Genomic DNA, 18,454 nt, shown 5'->3' with positions numbered 1-18,454 from the left:
TCTGAAAGAAAACGGACAAGGCCGAAATCTGGACCTTGATTGAACCCAATTGCAGGCCAGCATCCACACCCGCCTGAAGAAAATGGAGAAAACATCCTAACTGAAACTCTTCCGTTGGAGCCTTCTTGGTTTCACACCAAAAAACATGTTTTCACCAAATACGGTGGTAATGTCTAGACGTTACTCCTTTCCTGGCCTGAATAAGAGTGGGAATGACTTCTTTGGATCCAGCGCTCAACAGCCATGCCGTCAAACGTAGCCGCGGTAAGTCTTGATACACGCATGGCCCCTGCTGCAGCAGGTCCTCGCGAAGAGGATCTTCTATGATTAACTCCTGAAGATCTGGATACCAAGCCCTCCTTGGCCAGTCTGGGACAATGAGGATCGCTCGAACCCTTGTTCTTATGATTTTGAGAACTTTTGCCATCAGTGGAAGTGGAGGGGAGACATACACCGACCGAAACACCCACTGGGTCTCTAGTGCATCCACTGCTTTTACTTGAGGGTCTCTCGACCTGGAACAATATTTTTGAAGCTTCTTGTTGAGACTAGATGCCATCATGTCTACTTGAGGAACTCCCCAAAGACCTGTCACCTCTGCGAAGACTTCTTGGTGGAGGCCCCATTCTCCTGGATGGAGATCGTGTCTGCTGAGGAAGTCTGCTTCCCAGTTGTCCACTCCTGGAATGAAAATTGCATGTCTTTTTGCCCAGAGGAGGATCTTTGTCACCTTTGCCATTGCAGCTCTGCTTTTCGTTCCGCCCTGACGGTTTATGTACGCTACTGCTGTTACATTGTGTGACTGGATCTGTATGGATTGATCTTGAAGAAGATGCACCGCTTGTAGAAGGCCGTTGTAAATGGCTCTCAACTCCAAAACGTTTATGTGAAGACAGGTTTCCTGACTTGACCATCTTCCTTGGAAGCTTTCCTCCTGTGTGACTGCTCCCCAGCCTCGGAGACTTGCATCCGTGGTTACTCCTGAATCCCGAACCTGCGTCCTTCCAGAAGGTGAGAACTGTGCAGCCACCACAGGAACGAAATCCTGGCTTCGGATGACAGGATTATCCTCCGATGTATGTGTACATGGTATCCGGACCACTTGTCCAATAGGTCCCACTGGAATACGCTGGCATGGAATCGGCCAAATTGTATGTCCTCGTAGGCCGCTACCATCTTCCCCAACAACCGAATGCATTGATGAATCGACACTCTTGTTGGTTTCAGAATTTGTATGACCATTCTCTGGATTTCCAGAGCCTTTTCTACTGGAATAAATACCCTCTGTACTTCTGTGTCCAGTATCATCCCCAGAAACGATAATCTTGTCATCGGTTCAATCTGTTTCTTTGGAAAATTTATGATCCAACCGTGTTGTTGAAGTACTGTCAGGGAGAGTGCAATGTTCTGCACCAACCTTTCCCTGGACCTCGCTTTTATCAGGAGATCGTCCAGGTAAGGAATTATATTGACTCCTTGCTGTCGAAGGAGGACCATCATCTCCGCCATCACCTTGGTGAACATCCTCGGTGCCGTGGAGAGTCCGAACGGCAACATCTGAAATTGGTAATGACAATCCTGCACTGCAAATCTCAGATACGCTTGATGTGGAGGATAGATAGGAACATGTAAGTACGCATCTTTTATGTCCACTCACACCATGAAGTCCTTTTCCTCCAGACTGGAAATCACTGCCCTCAGAGATTCCATCTTGAATTTGAACCTTTGTAGGTAGAGATTCAATGTTTTCAGATTTAGAATAGCCGTCCGGCTTCGGAACTACAAAAAGGCTTGAATAAAACCCCTCTCCTTGTTGCGACAAGAGAACCAGGACAATCATTTGATCCCGACACAATTTTTGTATTGCTGCCGATACCACTTCCCTGTCTGGAATAGAAGCTGTCAAGGCCGATTTGAAAAATCGGCATGGGGGAATGTCTTGAAACTCCAGCTTGTACCCGTGGGACACTATATGCAAGACCCACGGGTCCAGGCCAGATTGAACCCACATCTGACTGAAGAGTTTCAGACGTGCCCCCATTTGAGCAGACTCCCGTAAGGGAGCCCCAGCTTCATGCTGAAGATTTGGCAGACGCAGAGGTTGATTTCTGCACCTGTGATCCAGGACACGCTGTGGATTTTTTTCCTTTTCCCCTTCCTTTACCCGCAAAGGGGAACCTTTACCCTTTTTGTATTTATTGGGCCGAAAGGACTGCATCTGAGAGTGGTGTCTTTTTCGCTGGAGCATTAGACAAAAATGTCGACTTACCTGCGGTAGCCGCAGAAACTAAGGCATCCAGCCCATCTCCAAACAAGGCCTCGCCTTTATACGGGAGAGCCTCCATATTCCTTTTGGTATCTGCGTCAACATTCCATTGGCGAATCCACAACGCCCTACGTGCTGAGATCGCCATGGTAGCGGCTCTTGATCCCATGGACTAATATCTTTCATGGTTTCCAGCATGTATGCAGCAGCGTCTTTGATATGACCTAACGTTAGGAGTATCTCGTCTCTATCTATTGTGTCAATGTCTGATGACAAGTTTTCTGACCACTTTTCAATAGCACTACTCACCCACGCACAGGCAATGGTAGGCCTGAGTAGTGTCCCATTGGCCACAAATAGATTTCAACGTAGTCTCTAACTTGCGGTCTGCCGGCTCCTTCAGTGAAGCTGTCCCAGGCGCAGGGAGAATCACCTGTTTTGTTAACCGTGACAGGGCACTGTCTAAAATGGGGGGTGATTCCCACCTTTTCCTGTCCTCTGCAGGGAAAGGGTAAGATGCCTTAATTCTTTTCGGAATCTGAAATTTCTTTTCAGGGTTTGACCAGACTCCCTCAAAGAGAGTGATCAGCTCATGAGATTTAGGGAAAGTTACATTAATTTTCTTCTCTTTATTAAAGTAAGCCTTCTCCTGTGGTAAAGGAGGGGGGTCCGTAACTTATAACACCTCCTTTATAGCAACAATCATGTATTGAAAGTTTTTTGTTAACTTTGGATCTATTCCCCTGGAATCACTAGTGTCGACACAGGAATCAGTGTCCGTGTCGGTATCAGTTTGTACTACTTGTGCAAAAGATCTTTTTTTGGGAACCAGAGGGGTCCCCTGTGGATGAAAAGGCAGAACTATTAAAAATCACATCTTCCACGGATTTTCTCCAGTTTTCTGCATGAGACTCAGACTTATCCAATCTCTTACTGATATGATTCAAACTATCATGTAATTCTTTCACCCATTCAGGCTCGTGGTGCGATGGAAGCTCCCTCAGGGGAAGAGCTCCCTGCCTCAGACATGTCACACACGTGCACAATCACACCACAGACACTCCGGGGCTTATTGGAGACAGACCCACAGTAAAATCTGTCAGAAGGACACAGAACAGGAATTGCCAGCTCACAACTCAACGCCAAGGAAAAAAATCCTTGTGTCATGTATTTTGTACACAGAGACCTTAAGCGCTTATATAATGCCAATAATATGACTGAGCACCCAAAGTACACCCCCCCCCCCCTTTTTGCACCCTGATGCTTGATTCAGACGTGGAGAGGAGGATTAGCGGTTCTTCCCCTGCAGCAGGTGGGAGTAAATGGCGCTGAGCAGTGTGCTGGCTGCCTGAGGAAGAAGCTCCGCCCCCTGTAATGGCGCGTTTCCCCTCAGAGTTAATTTCTAATCTTTATACTGGCGGGGGTGTAGGACTGTGCCACAACATCATATGCTACCTGTTGCCAGTGAGAGTAGGGTTCATGCTGCCCAGGGCGCCCCCCCCTGCGCCCTGCTGTGCTCTGTGTTATGGATAGCATGCTCGCGCAGCGTTCCCGCTCGCTGCGCGGTACCATAAGCCGTCACGATGACCGGAGGTCCCACTCTGCAGATCTCCGGTAACATTACTCACCAGTCTTCTGACTTCTGGCTCTGTTAGGGGGGTGACGGCGTGCTGTGGGAGTGGGCGCATAGCCGCAGCTAGTGTTCAGTACCCTTCAGGAGCTAACGGTGTCCTGTCAGCAGAAGCAGAGCCATGAAACTATTTAGGAAGTTGGTTCCTACTTCTTCCCCCTAAGTCCCACGAAGCAGGGAGACTGTTGCCAGCAGTCTCCCTGTAAAATAAAAAACCTAAATAAAGTCTTTTAGTAGAGCTCAGTAGAGCACCATCTCTTGCAAAAGGGGTGCAGTTGATGACAGAGGCTATTAGAGATATGTTGAATATTGCTGATACAACACCTGAGCAGGTTGAGGAGGCTTACTTCACTGACAATAAGAAAACCTTGCTAACCTTCCCTGCGTCAAAAGAATGAAATGCTATATTTGAGAAAGCATGGGAAAACCCGGAAAAAAAATCCAGATCCCTAGAAGGGTTCTGGTTGCTTTCCCCTTCCCTGAGGATAGGAAAAAATGGGAAAACCCACCCATAGTTGACGTGTCTGTATCCGGACTCTCTAAAAGGTGGTTTTACCTGTTCCAGGATCTACCTCCTTAAAAGAGCCGGCTGATCGCAAAATTTACACTACGCTCAAATCCAAATACACGGCTTCAGGGCCGATACTATGTCCTACTATTGCCTGTGCATGGATTTCCAAAGCTATAGTAAAGTGGTCAGGCACGTTACTTGAGGATTTGGATACAATGGATAAAAGTGATGTTGAATTGTTTTTACGTAACATTCAGGATTCTGCAGGATTTATGGTGGAATCTATGAAAGACCTGGGTTCCATGGCTGCGGGGATATCTTCCATATCTGTCTCAGCTCGTAGGGAACTTTGGCTGCGCCAGTGCTCTGCCGACGCGGAATCCAGGAGAGGTGTGGAGACCCTACCCAGGTCAGGCTCTCTTTGGGGAAGCATCGAATGCGTGGATTTCCACGGCTACAGCGCGTAAGTCTCCTTTTCTTCCCTCAGCTGCACCTGCTACGAAGAAACCCTTTTCTTCAGCTGCATCTCAGTCCTTTCAGACAGCCAAAGCAAGAAAGGCCAAGCCGTCTAACACATTCTTTAGAGGAGGTCTGCCAAAATCCAAGAAACCTGCTGCAGCAGGTTCCCAGGAACAGAAGCCTGCTTCAGGTAAGTCCTCAGCATGACGGTGGATAGTGCGGCCTGGAGGTGGGTTGAGACTCAGGCATTTCAGTCACATCTGGGTGTCGTCCAGCCTGGATCCCTGGGTGCAAGATATTGTGTCCCAGGGGTACAGCCTGGAATTTCAAAATCTCCCTCCTCACCGACTCTTCAAATCAGGCTTGCCAGCTTTGCTGGCAGACAGGGCTATCCTGTGACAAAGGCATAGGGCGATTGGGCACAGGTCACAAAATTGTAATAAATTGAGAAAACCAAAGTCGGACTATTGATTACCCATTAGTAATGGGAGCGAGAAAATATCTATGATTTTCTCCTATATGCTGTCCTCATTGGTGGTGCGCCCAGAGCCAGAAAGTACATAGACTAACAAGGGAGAAAAAGAAGGCTCTTGTGTGGGCACACTCTATGCAAGGAAAAGAAAAGTTCCTATAATGTGTATAGTATATTAGAGAATGTTAAAACATAACTTTTATTAGTAAGAATATAAGCATATTTTACCCACCTAAACGATCCATGAGAAAATAATAAAGAATTGGGGGGAAAAAATTTAAAATGTTCTGGTCTCTTTAATTAAAGAGTGATTGGAAAGGTTTGTAGACACAGAATTGTCATACCACCATTTCCCCTGACCAGTACAGATAACTGTATTGATAGGACCGAGGAGTGGTCAGAACATGAATGTATAAATCTCCAACTATAATCAATTGCATTAAGTAGATATATAACTGTTTGGAGGTCACCAGACTCTAGCACCTGAATCATTAGACAGATACCATAGTTGTAAATGGAAAAAGCGTTGATCTGCACTGAGCATTCACTGTCTAAATGAGAAGATATGAGAAAGAAATAGTGGTGATACTGCTGTTGGCGTGTTCTTCTCACACAGAGAGGAAACAATTCCTACTCTACAATACCAGGTATTCACAGGTAGTCTCCTTTCCTGGTACTAACCCGGCCCAAAGCTGTTTAGCTTCCAAGATCGGACGAGATCGGGCGCTGGCAGCGTGGTATGATAGTAGAGGATAGTATGATCAGCACGCCAATGAGAGTGCACCTATATAAGAAACAATTCAGTAGGAGATGATAGAAAGAATTAGACAGAATTGATGGATGTCACAAAATGTATATACTGATTAGTGAGAATAAAAATGTGAGGCTGTGAAAAAGAACCTAATGGGGATGGCTGGAAATGGAATGATTTGAAGGTATTGAAAAAGACCATTATAGAAGGCGTGAAGGTGTGTAAGAGATAATGCGATTGCAGGGATTTTGAAAGTGTGTGTGGGGAGAAAAAATGGAAGTGAAAATGATAATGTGGTGATGAAATGCCATTGTGTGAGTATAAGGTGAAGGATAATAAGTGTGTGCTAGGTGGATAAAAAAGAGGGTAGTGGAAAACAGGTTGAGCCTCGTGCTAAGGATAGGCCGGGGGGGGGGGCGATTAAAAAGTGCTGATGGGTCAGGGTGGTGCCAGAAATCAATGGAGACGATGTGTGAATGATTAAGAGGGGGCTGTAATATGATGGAAGGATTGCGGGCATGAGACGGGGGGGATAAGAGGGTGAGGGTAGGGTAAGGGAAGGGGGGTAAGGAGGAGGGTGAGTGATGGGAGGAGAGGGGATGGAATAAAGTGTGGACCATTGGTGGGTTGAGGGGGGGGGGATTGGGGGGGGGGGGGGGGAGGGGAGAGGAGAGAGAGGGGGGGGTTGTTTGGGATACTGTGGCTAGGTTATGGACTTTGGAGTTGCTGGGCGAGGCAAGGATATTGAAGGTGATCAGTGGTGGGGAGTAGGGAAGGAGAAAATAATTATATTAAGTACTGGTCTACAGGTATGTACTGCAGTAAAAAGGCTGATAATTCACAAAAAGACTCATAGTTGATATTTTCATTCAGACCAAATGGCTTAAGAGTTTTGAGGCGAAAGATCCACTCGCTCTCTTTCTTGTAAAGTTCCTTGGTGATATCTCCTCCTCGTATGCCCAAATGAACACGTTCTAGGCCAAAAGCCTTAAATTATTTGATGGATCCTTTATGGTGAGAATGAAAGTGCCTGGCAACCGAGGTAAGCTGTTTCATGCGTGCTAGATCTTTCGCTGCGTTGCGAATGTTTCCCAAATGTTCCAGGACTCTTTCTTTCAACTTACGTGTGGTCATGCCAACGTATTTCAAGTTGCATCCACAAGTTATGCAGTACATCACTGCTTGGGTATTGCAATTGAAAAAATGTTGTAATGTTATGGTTTGCCCATATCTGTCGATGACAGTATTGGTTTGTAATATCTGTGGGCATGATTTGCATTTTTTTTTTTCTCTTCCTATTCTGATTCAGAAATTTATGATTTATTGTTTCTGTTCAAATACTTGACCAATATAGTCTGCGGATTTGTTGACATGTAAACACTGCCTGAGCATTGTTAAGAAGAATCTTTTGTGCATATAACATACATGCCTATGTTCATTTATTATCTATAATTTTTTCTGCGATACTATTGTACTTTGGGATAACCTATATTCCCTAAGGGGATTTCAATAACTGTATTGCAGCCTGACTCATACGTGTTTACTGTGGTGTTCATTCCCTGTGACTGACTTTTTCCACAGCAATTTTTTGCATTATGTAATTGTATTTCTAATCATGGATTTCAATCCCAATTCTCGAGAAACATCAACTAAGAAAGAATTCTACTTCTTTATCTGTCTCGTGGACTCTCATCCTCGATTCACGGAGCACAGAGCCACGAATGTGGGTGCTGCTGAACCGTGCCTAACGTGGAAAGCAGATCCACCTACTCTTACTTATCTTCTCATTTTCTTTCTTTTTTCTAATTCTTTCCAACTGGATCTCCTGGATAAGGGGTTGGGATCTCATCTACACATGCAACAGAGAATACGTCTGTCGCCAAAGGCCAGGATTTCACTCTATGGTGGCTAAAATTACCTCACCATCTGGAGGGCCGTTGGTTCGGGATTCAGAACTGGATCCTTCTAACCACGGACGCAAGTCTCCGAGACTAGGGCACAGTCACTCAAGGGGAAACCTTCCAAGGAAGATGGTCAAGTCTGGAAGCAGGCCTACTGATAAACATTCTGGGACTAAGAGCCGTCTACAAAAGTCTTCTCCAAGCGGCCCATCTTCTGAGAAATTGGGCCATTCAAGTGCAGTTGAACAATGTGACGACAGTGGCTTACATAAATCGACAGGGCGAAACGAAGAGCAGAGCTGCAATGGTAGAGGTAACAAGAATCATCCTCTGGGCAGAAAAACATGCGTTGGCGCTGTCAGCAATCTTCATTCCAGGAGTAGACAACTGGGAAGCAGACTTCCTCAGCAGACACGATCTCCATCCAGGGGAGTGTGGTCTGCATCCGGAGGTGCTCAAGGAGGTAACAGATCTTTGGGGTGTATCTCAAATAGACATGATGGCCTATCGTCTCAACAAGAAGCTTCGGCGATATTGTTCAGGGTCAAGGGACCCGCAAGCAGTGGCGGTGGATGCCCTAGTGACTCCGTGGGTGTTCCAGTCGGTGTACGTGTTTCCACCAATCCCACTCATTCCAAAAGTGCTAAATCTCATAAGGAGAACAAGGGTTCAAGCAATCCTAATTGCTCCAGACTGGCCAAGAAGGGCTTGGTACGCGGATATTCTGGATCTACTGCTAGAAGAGCCAAGGCCTCTTCCTCTTCGGGAGGACCTGCTGCAACAGGGGCCGTTCGCCTATCAAGACTTACCGCGGCTACGTTTGACGGCACGGAGGCTGAACACCAGATACTAGCTCGGAAGGGCATTCCGAGCAAGGTTATTCCTACCCTGATACAGGCTAGAAAGGAGTTATGTCTAAACATTACCATCGTATTTGGAAAAAGTATGCATCTTGGTGTGAGTCCAAGAAGTTTCAACTGGGGCATTTTCTCCTCTTCCTACAAGCAGGTGTGGATATGGGCCTGAGGTTAGGATGCATAAAGGTCCGGATTTCGGCCCTATACATTTTCTTCCAGAAACAGTTGGCTGCCCTCCCTGAGGTTCAGACTTTTTTGAAGGGAGTTCTGCACATCCAACCTCCCTTTGTTGCCGCCTACGGTGCCCTGGGATCTTAATGTGGTGTTGTAGTTCCTCCAGTCGGACTGGTTTGAGCCTCTACAGGAGGTTGAGGTCAAGTTTCTCACTTGGAATGCTGTTACTTTGTTGGCCTTGGCATCTGCTAAGACGTGTGTCGGAGTTGGGTGCTTTGTCACGTAAAAGCCCATACTTGATCTTCCATGACGATAGAGCTGAGCTCCGGACACGTCCGCAGTTCCTTCCGAAGGTTGCGTCGGCATTTCATATCAACCAACCTATTGTGGTGCCAGTTGCTACAGACTCCTCAGTTTCATTAAAGTCCTTGGATGTTGTAAGGGCTCTGAAAATCTTTGTGAAGAGGACTGCTCGTCACAGAAAATCGGACTCTCCGTTTGTCCTCTATGATCCCAAGAAACTTGGGTGTCCTGCTTCTAAGCAGATGATCTCTCAGTGGATCAGGTTCACTATCCAGCATGCGTATTCTACGGCAGGATTGCCGTGTCCTACGTCTGTTAAGGCCCACTCTACTCATAAGGTGGGTTCTTCCTGGGCGGCTGCCCGGGCTGTCTAGGCTTTACAGCTTTGCCGAGTGGCTACTTTGTCTGGGTCGAACACGTTTGCAAAGTTCTACAAGTTCGATACTTTGGCCTCTGCAGGAGCCTCCGCGCTCTCCCTGCCGTTCTGGGAGCTTTGGTACATCCCAATGGTACTAATGTGGACCCCAGCATCCTCTAAGACAGGGGTGGGCAATTACTTCAGCTGAGGGGCCACTTGACATTTCCTGTCAGTATCCGAGGGCCACATACAAAATAGCAGCTCCCCCCACTTGCCAAAAATATAGGGACGTGCTTCATGTGGAAGGGGTGTGGGCAAAAAATAATACAGATTCATATTAGGCTGCACAATAGTCTCCATTATTCAAATTGCGCCACACAGCGCCACTTACACACATTACACCAGATAGAGCCCCTTTTATACAGTATGGAAGGTAGAGCCCTTTTTACACATTACAGCAGGTAGAGCCCCCTTTTACACATTAACATTTTATTTAGGATAATTATTGTGCAGCAAGCAAATTATCCAGTGTCTTATGGCCCCTGGGGAAAGGTGTGACACAGTGACAGAACACGGGGAGGGGGGGTGACAGTGACAGAACACGGGGTGTGTAACATGGTGACAGAACACGGGGGGGGGGGGGGGTGACACGGTGACGGAACACGGGGGGGGGTGACACGGTGACGGAACACGGTGGGGGGGGTGACACGGTGACGGAACACGGTGGGGGGGGTGACACGGTGACGGAACACGGTGGGGGGGTGACACGGTGACGGAACACGGTGGGGGGGTGACACGGTGACGGAACACGGTGGGGGGGTGACACGGTGACGGAACACGGTGGGGGGGGTGACACGGTGACGGAACACGGTGGGGGGGTGACACAGTGACGGAACACGGTGGGGGGGGTGACACAGTGACGGAACACGGTGGGGGGGTGACACAGTGACGGAACACGGTGGGGGGGTGACACAGTGACGGAACACGGTGGGGGGGTGACACAGTGACGGAACACGGTGGGGGGGTGACACAGTGACGGAACACGGTGGGGGGGTGACACAGTGACGGAACACGGTGGGGGGGTGACACAGTGACGGGGGGTGACACAGTGACGGAACACGGTGGGGGGGTGACACAGTGACGGAACACGGTGGGGGGGTGACACAGTGACGGAACACGGTGGGGGGGGTGACACAGTGACGGAACACGGTGGGGGGGTGACACAGTGACGGAACACGGTGGGGGGGTGACACAGTGACGGAACACGGTGGGGGGGTGACACAGTGACGGAACACGGTGGGGGGGTGACACAGTGACGGAACACGGTGGGGGGGTGACACAGTGACGGAACACGGTGGGGGGGTGACACAGTGACGGAACACGGTGGGGGGGTGACACAGTGACGGGGGGTGACACAGTGACGGAACACGGTGGGGGGGGTGACACAGTGACGGAACACGGTGGGGGGGTGACACAGTGACGGAACACGGTGGGGGGGTGACACAGTGACGGAACACGGTGGGGGGGTGACACAGTGACGGAACACGGTGGGGGGGTGACACAGTGACGGAACACGGTGGGGGGGTGACACAGTGACGGAACACGGTGGGGGGGTGACACAGTGACGGAACACGGTGGGGGGGTGACACAGTGACGGAACACGGTGGGGGGGGTGACACAGTGACGGAACACGGTGGGGGGGTGACACAGTGACGGAACACGGTGGGGGGGTGACACAGTGACGGAACACGGTGGGGGGGTGACACAGTGACGGAACACGGTGGGGGGGTGACACAGTGACGGAACACGGTGGGGGTGACACAGTGACGGAACACGGTGGGGGTGACACAGTGACAGAACACGGTGGGGGTGACACAGTGACAGAACACGGTGGGGGTGAAAAGGTGACAGAACACGGTGGGGGTGAAAAGGTGACAGAACACGGTGGGGGTGACACAGTGACAGAACACGGTGGGGGTGACACAGTGACAGAACACGGTGGGGGTGACACAGTGACAGAACACGGTGGGGGTGACACAGTGACAGAACACGGTGGGGGTGACACAGTGACAGAACACGGTGGGGGTGACACAGTGACAGAACACGGTGGGGGTGACACAGTGACAGAACACGGTGGGGGTGACACAGTGACAGAACACGGTGGGGGTGACACAGTGACAGAACACGGTGGGGGTGACACAGTGACAGAACACGGTGGGGGTGACACAGTGACAGAACACGGTGGGGGTGACACAGTGACAGAACACGGTGGGGGTGACACAGTGACAGAACACGGTGGGGGTGACACAGTGACAGAACACGGTGGGGGTGACACAGTGACAGAACACGGTGGGGGTGACACAGTGACAGAACACGGTGGGGGTGACAGTGACAGAACACGGTGGGTGTGACACAGTGACAGAACACGGTGGGTGTGACACAGTGACAGAACACAGTGGGTGTGACACAGTGACAGAACACAGTGGGTGTGACACAGTGACAGAACACAGTGGGGGTGACACAGTGACAGAACACGGGGGGGGTGACACAGTGACAGAACACGGGGGGGTTATACGTGACAGAACACGGGGGTGACATGGTGACAGAACACGGGAGGGGTTGGTACAGCGAGAGCTAAAGATCTCTCCCCCAAACCTAAAAACAGACTGACGCCTCTGCCCGCACACACAAATATACGCACACTATCACACACCCCTTTCTTTCTCTCACTTTTCCCATTAACTTTACTGATCTGGCTGGCTGGCAGTGGCAGGAAGGATGGATCTATTCTGTACAAGTCTGGCTCTTGTCCCGTGTAGCTCCGCCCCCTGAGGTCCCGTTTAGCCCCGCCCCCTCCTCTGCACGTAGCTCCGCCCCTTTTCGGCTGAACCCAGCCGTTGTCACTGGGGACTCTGGAGGAGGATGCTACAACGCAGCAGCAGGGGAGAGAGGCGCCGCCGACAGCTTGGAGGTACTGCAGCTCAGAGCAATGACAAGCAGCTCAGCCGTTCGGGCCGCTTGTCATTGCTCGCTGGTGGGAGGCAGTGGGCCGGACAGGATCGGTTTTCGGGCCGCATCCGGCCCGCGGGCCGTATTTTGCCCACCCCTACATAAGAGAAAATAGGATTTTAAATTACCTACCGGTAAATCCTTTTCTTGTAGTCCGTAGAGGATGCTGGGGTCCCGCCCAGCGCTTCGTTTTCCTGCGGTGGTTATCTGGTTCAGTATAACTTTGTTTTAGTTAAGTACTGCATTGTTACTTGGTAAGTAATGTTTCAGCGGATGCTGAGTTTTTCAAGCTAGTTAGCTTGATTTGCCTTGTATGTGTGAGCTGGTATGAATCTCGCCACTATCTGTGTATAAATTCTTCTCTCGAAGATGTCCGTCTCCTCGGGCACAGTTTCTAGACTGAGTCTGGTAGGAGCCAGCCCACACTCTCAAACTCTTAAAGTGCCAATGGCTCCTAGTGGACCCGTCTATACCCCATGGTACTAATGTGGACCCCAGCATCCTCCACGGACTATGAGAAAAGGATTTACCGGTAGATAATTAAAATCTTTCCTAAAGATCCCCATACATCAGTAATCAGTTTGGAGTTTTGCAGATGATTGTGTAAATAAATCTGCAATATATGGGGCTCATAGATGCAATCCAAAAAGTGATTGGGATTGGTAAATCAGGTTGTCCAACATGCTGAATTTCACAGTTCAATTGGGACTGTAGATTTGCTAGTGTATGGTAACAATCAGCAGATTTGCAGACTGTTTCTAGTAAACTGAGGAGCCTTTCAAGATTGGCAGATATGTATTTGCTGAAAAAGATCTGCTAATCACTAAAAAATGTCTGTATTGTGTGGGCGCAGATTGGTGACTTGGGGAAACTTTAATTTTGGGGTGGTGGTGGGGGGGGGGGGGGGAATCAGAATCTGAATTTTTTTTATTTATTTTTTGTGATTACTGGATGTTTGGGAGCCTTTACATGAACATATGATCTACACCAAATATATCCAGTTGAAACTGCAATTTTGAAAAACATCATGTTAATTTAAGATGAGAAAAAAAATTCAGCTTAAAATAAATAAAAAAGCTGTCAGTTTAAAAGTATTTTATCATAGCAATAATTTTGGAAAATTGCCATAAAAGCTGTCTGGTACCAACCACCTGGGTGCAATGCAGATTTCGTCTCCAAATGACATCACTAGTTGCTATGGAAATAGGTGAGGTAACAAATTTCCAGCCGTACTGTGAGGGCAGAGAAGGACACAGTTTGGCATGAAAGCAGTCTGTGTAGACAGTGTTCTACATTTACAATCCTAAAACAAATGCCAGCATTGCATTAGTTGTGGTGAAACAGCAACACAATTTCCAGCCTCAAGGGAGAGCGATTACACACAAGCAGGACCGAAGGAAGCTACAATACATTTCCCCACAAACACCTTGGGGAATTATTTTTAGAACTAATGGTTCACAAACGGACTTGCACCAGAATTGGGAGAACAGCGGAGTTGTGTGTTTGTACCTGTTTAAGTTTCAGATCGCAACATTTCCAATCTTTACAATAATAAGCGGATACAATGACAACATCCAATGCTTCTCATAACAATATAGCACAAATCTGTTACATTTCCACAATCATGCATGGTAAAATACCTAGCTATAATTAGGATTATAGGTATGTTCCGTATGTCAAGACTGACACTGTTCTTGAGCAGCATGCACCGACCATGCATGCTAAACTGAATGAGACAGAGAAACAAAAAATGCACCTGCACCTAGATTTTGTTTCCCCCCAATCTATTTAAACAATTGCCTCTTTGCTGATTCCCCTCCCTTCACCAGACAGTCCAGCCTCTTCTCTGCAATATGACAAATGCAGAATCTTCTGGAAGGGTTGGTTCTACCTTCCACAATTGCTTTGTGTCTGTAAGATGTGCTATGTTTTTTTTCGTTTTCTTTCAACAGAAAGACAAGCCAGGAGATGAGGAATAGGGGGGAGAAGCTGGCAGAGGTAGGACTTTAAATATAAAAAAGGAGAATATGCTATTCGCCAGCAGCTGGGCACTGACGTTCCTATGACAGTGACACGGTGTGGTATTAGTAATGCTGGTACTACAGCACCACCAGCATAGGGACCTTACTAGTGTGTCAGCCATGGGTTTGGCATGTTGGATCAGCAGCAGCACAGTAAGGGCTGGGGAGTACAGTATGCGGCTTCACAAGCAGGTGTCATTGCCAACATTAATGCCACCACACTACAGCAGATGCCATCTATGGGCACATCACAGGATAGGGCAGAGCTGTACATCTGGGTGCCCTTGCAGTGTGGCACACACCTCTCTGCCTCTTGCATAGGGACCAGGGCAGTGCATGTACCCTAGGGCAATGGGCACTAATCAGCCAATACACGCAAGCCCCATAGCAACAGCCGGTAAGTGGTACCTCTGTGCCACACACGTCATTGCAAGCACATAAAGGAAAGACTAAGCGTGTGTCACAGGTACGGGCACCCTGCTATGGCACTGAGGGGAGTGTGTGCAGGGTGACATGGCATACAGGCGCTGGGGGAGAAGATGGTGCGGATCTTATACACAGCACAAGAGCAATGAACGTCCCCAGCACCCAGCCTCACACACTTACTGCTTTCATCGCAGCCGCCATGTCATCGTATCTTTCGGCTTGCTCAGCCAGTCGGGCTTTCTGCACCAGCTGCTCGCGGTCCACCATCTTGTATCACGGGGACTGGTTGCTCGGGTGGCAGGGGCTCGGGTGCGGCTGGCACTGGACTAGGAGCTGTCTGCACGGCGACTGAGCTCAGACACAGGGCGGTGGCAGCGAGCAGAGCTACGCCCTTATCTCTGCTGAGCGCTTGCACTGCTGCTGCTGTCTCCCACTGGCACACTCCGCTGCTGCTGAATAACGGTACTTCCAACACCCGCCGCCGGTTACTCCCAGCCCGTCTGCGAGTGCCACCAGTCCCCACCCCCCGGCTCCTCCTCCTATCGCGTGTGGAGCCGCCCGATGACGTCACCCACTCTATATTTCGCCTTCACATCCCAGCTGATGTCAGCGGCCGTAAAAGGCAGCCGCCGGCTCCCAGGTCTGTGAGAGGCGCATGGGGTACATGGGGAGGTGGCTGTGAGCTCTCTGGCTACAATGGCCCAGCCACGAGCAGCGCCGCACTGCACGCCGGGAGTTGTAGTTTTCCTACACTTGCGGTAAGGACGTTTGCAAAGAGAAACGCCTTTGTGAGAAGACTACAATTCCCAGCTACGTAAAAAGAATGCCATTATAACTGTCACTGTGCGAGAGCTTGCAGTATATGCCCATATTGTCTCACATAATGGAATGTTTTGTGTGCGATCTGAATACATTTCATTTGTCTGGCATGAGACTATGGCGAAAGAGGAGGTGATCTGACAAATGGTGTTACACACACACACACACACACACACACACACACACACACACACACACACACACACACCCCCCCCCCCCCCCCCCCCCCCCCCCCCCTACTAGACCAGGGCCATAACTAGGCGTGGGGGGGGGGGGCTAAGGAGGCATGTTCCCCGAGGTGCAGGATTTGAGGGGGCGCCAAGGCGTTACAGTGGAGCTGTGGTTTGTTTTGTTTTTTTTACCCACCGGCAGTCCTGTGCTGCTCCGGTGAGACAGCAGGCAGCTCCCAGATCAATGTATCTGACCCACCTGTCTGCCCACAGCTGGCTCCGACGCTGTGCGGGTGAGCTCCACTACCTGGGATCTCTCCTTCCTATGTCGGCTACTGTCTTAAACTCTCTTCTATTGCCATGCAGTGCTGCGACTAGTGTGCACTGCACTGTACAAGCTATAGAAGCGCACTGTGGTGGTCATTCCGAGTTGTTCGCTCGCAAGCTGCTTTTAGCAGTTTTGCACACGCTAAGCCGCCGCCTACTGGGAGTGAATCTTAGCTTATCAAACTTGCGAACGAAAGATTCGCAATATTGCGAAAAGACTTCTCTGTGCAGTTTCTGAGTAGCTCGAGACTTACTCTTCCAGTGCGATCAGTTCAGTGCTTGTCGTTCCTAGTTTGACGTCACAAACACACCCAGCGTTCGCCCAGACACTCCTCCGTTTCTCCAGCCACTCCCGCGTTTTTCCCAGAAACGGTAGCGTTTTTTCAAACACTCCCATAAAACGGCCAGTTTTCGCCCAGAAACACCCACTTCCTGTCAATCACACTCCGATCTCCAGAACGAAGAAAAAACCTTGTAATGCCGTGAGTAAAATACCAATCTTCATAGCAAATTTACTTGGCGCAGTCGCAGTGCGAACATTGCGCATGCGCAATTAGCGGAAAATCGCTGCGATGCAAAGAAAATTACCGAGCGAACAACTCGGAATGACCACCTGTGCTCCCAGTTAGCAGTATCAACCTCCAGTTTGCCTCCCAGATAGGGGATTTGGTGTAGCTTATAGGTGGGTGTAGTGCAGTAATGTGGTGTACCATATAGGGTATGTAGTTGTTGAAGTCAAATTACTTTCTAACAAATATTTAAAATGCCAGCTTTATTATATACTGTGGACTCCTGCGCATCTTATTACCATGTGCTATGAATGTGCGCTATACATCGCAAAAACACTGCATCCCATAAGATAAAACAATACACCCACACATTATCTGAGTTCCAAAGCTCATTGATGTATATATTTGTTAGTAAAAGGATATGTATTCAATATATCACAATGTGCAGTGTATATATAGTTACATGGTTACAATTTACACAGCAGTAATTACAAATTAATTCAAATACAGACACGGCCAGCAATACAATTACCATATTTTGCTCAAATACACTCTCCACTCCATGTCACTCTCTCTCTCAGTAAAATCATGCAGCCACTGGACAGACAGCATCTCCGCCATCATCTGGGACAAAAAGGGCCATCTGTGTGTGTGTGTGTTCAGCAGTACACTGAGAGTTGGGGGTGTGCACAGGTCTCTTGTTGTTAGTCTAGGGGAGGGAACTTTCTCATTCATGATGAGTCATTGGTCAGTTCATATGCAAGCCTTGAAGACATCAAAAGGGCTGGCCTGAGTTTCCTGTCCACATTCTTTAAATGGAATGTCCTTTGTCGTCAGTTGAATTGTGGCTTAATATTCATACATTCAATCATATCTACTCATAGCAATGTGCTACAACTTAATAACAGGCATGGCATGAATCTACACATTAATCTGGTTACTTTGACACCAAGCACGACATGTCCATCTTGCTCCGCTCCAATGATACACATACATGACGTTACTCCATTATATAATTTAAAACCTTATGATGTCTGGTGCTTGGTATGTTCAATTTCTCTTACGTCCTAGAGGATGCTGGGGACTCCGTAAGGACCATGGGGTATAGACAGGCTCCGCAGGAGACATGGGCACTACAAAGAACTTTTAGTATGGGTGTGCACTGGCTCCTCCCTCTATGCACTACAAAGAACTTTTAGTATGGGTGTGCACTGGCTCCTCCCTCTATGCCCCTCCTCCAGACCTCAGTTGGATCTTGTGCCCAGAGGAGATAGGGTGCATTACAGGGGAGCTCTCCTGAGTTTCTCTGAAAAAGAATTTTGTTAGGTTTTTTATTTTCAGGGAGCACTGCTGGCAACAGGCTCCCTGCATCGTAGGACTGAGGAGAGAGAAGCAGACCTACTTAAGTGATAGGCTCTGCTTCTTAGGCTACTGGACACCATTAGCTCCAGAGGGAGTCGGAATGCAGGTCTCACCCCGCAGTTCATCCCA

At 48.8% G+C, this 18,454-nt stretch overlaps 1 protein-coding gene and 1 pseudogene across 1 annotated transcript in view; both read right to left on the bottom strand.

Moving 5' to 3' along the window:
- Positions 1-15,795, bottom strand: part of YWHAG (tyrosine 3-monooxygenase/tryptophan 5-monooxygenase activation protein gamma) — a 34,438-nt gene extending 18,643 nt beyond the window's left edge. Inside the window, exon 1 of the mRNA XM_063953955.1 lies at positions 15,319-15,795. Coding sequence (XP_063810025.1) covers positions 15,319-15,405 — 87 coding nt within the window. The 5' untranslated portion in view covers positions 15,406-15,795. The remainder of the gene's footprint in view (positions 1-15,318) is intronic.
- Positions 5,971-6,089, bottom strand: LOC135052117 (5S ribosomal RNA; annotated as a pseudogene).
- Positions 15,796-18,454: the final 2,659 nt, after the last annotated feature.

This window comes from Pseudophryne corroboree, chromosome 2 (genome assembly GCF_028390025.1).
Source record: "Pseudophryne corroboree isolate aPseCor3 chromosome 2, aPseCor3.hap2, whole genome shotgun sequence".
Lineage (NCBI taxonomy): Eukaryota > Metazoa > Chordata > Amphibia > Anura > Myobatrachidae > Pseudophryne > Pseudophryne corroboree.
The sequence above is the reverse complement of the archived record's forward strand: the minus strand, read 5'-3'. Positions and strand labels throughout refer to the sequence as shown.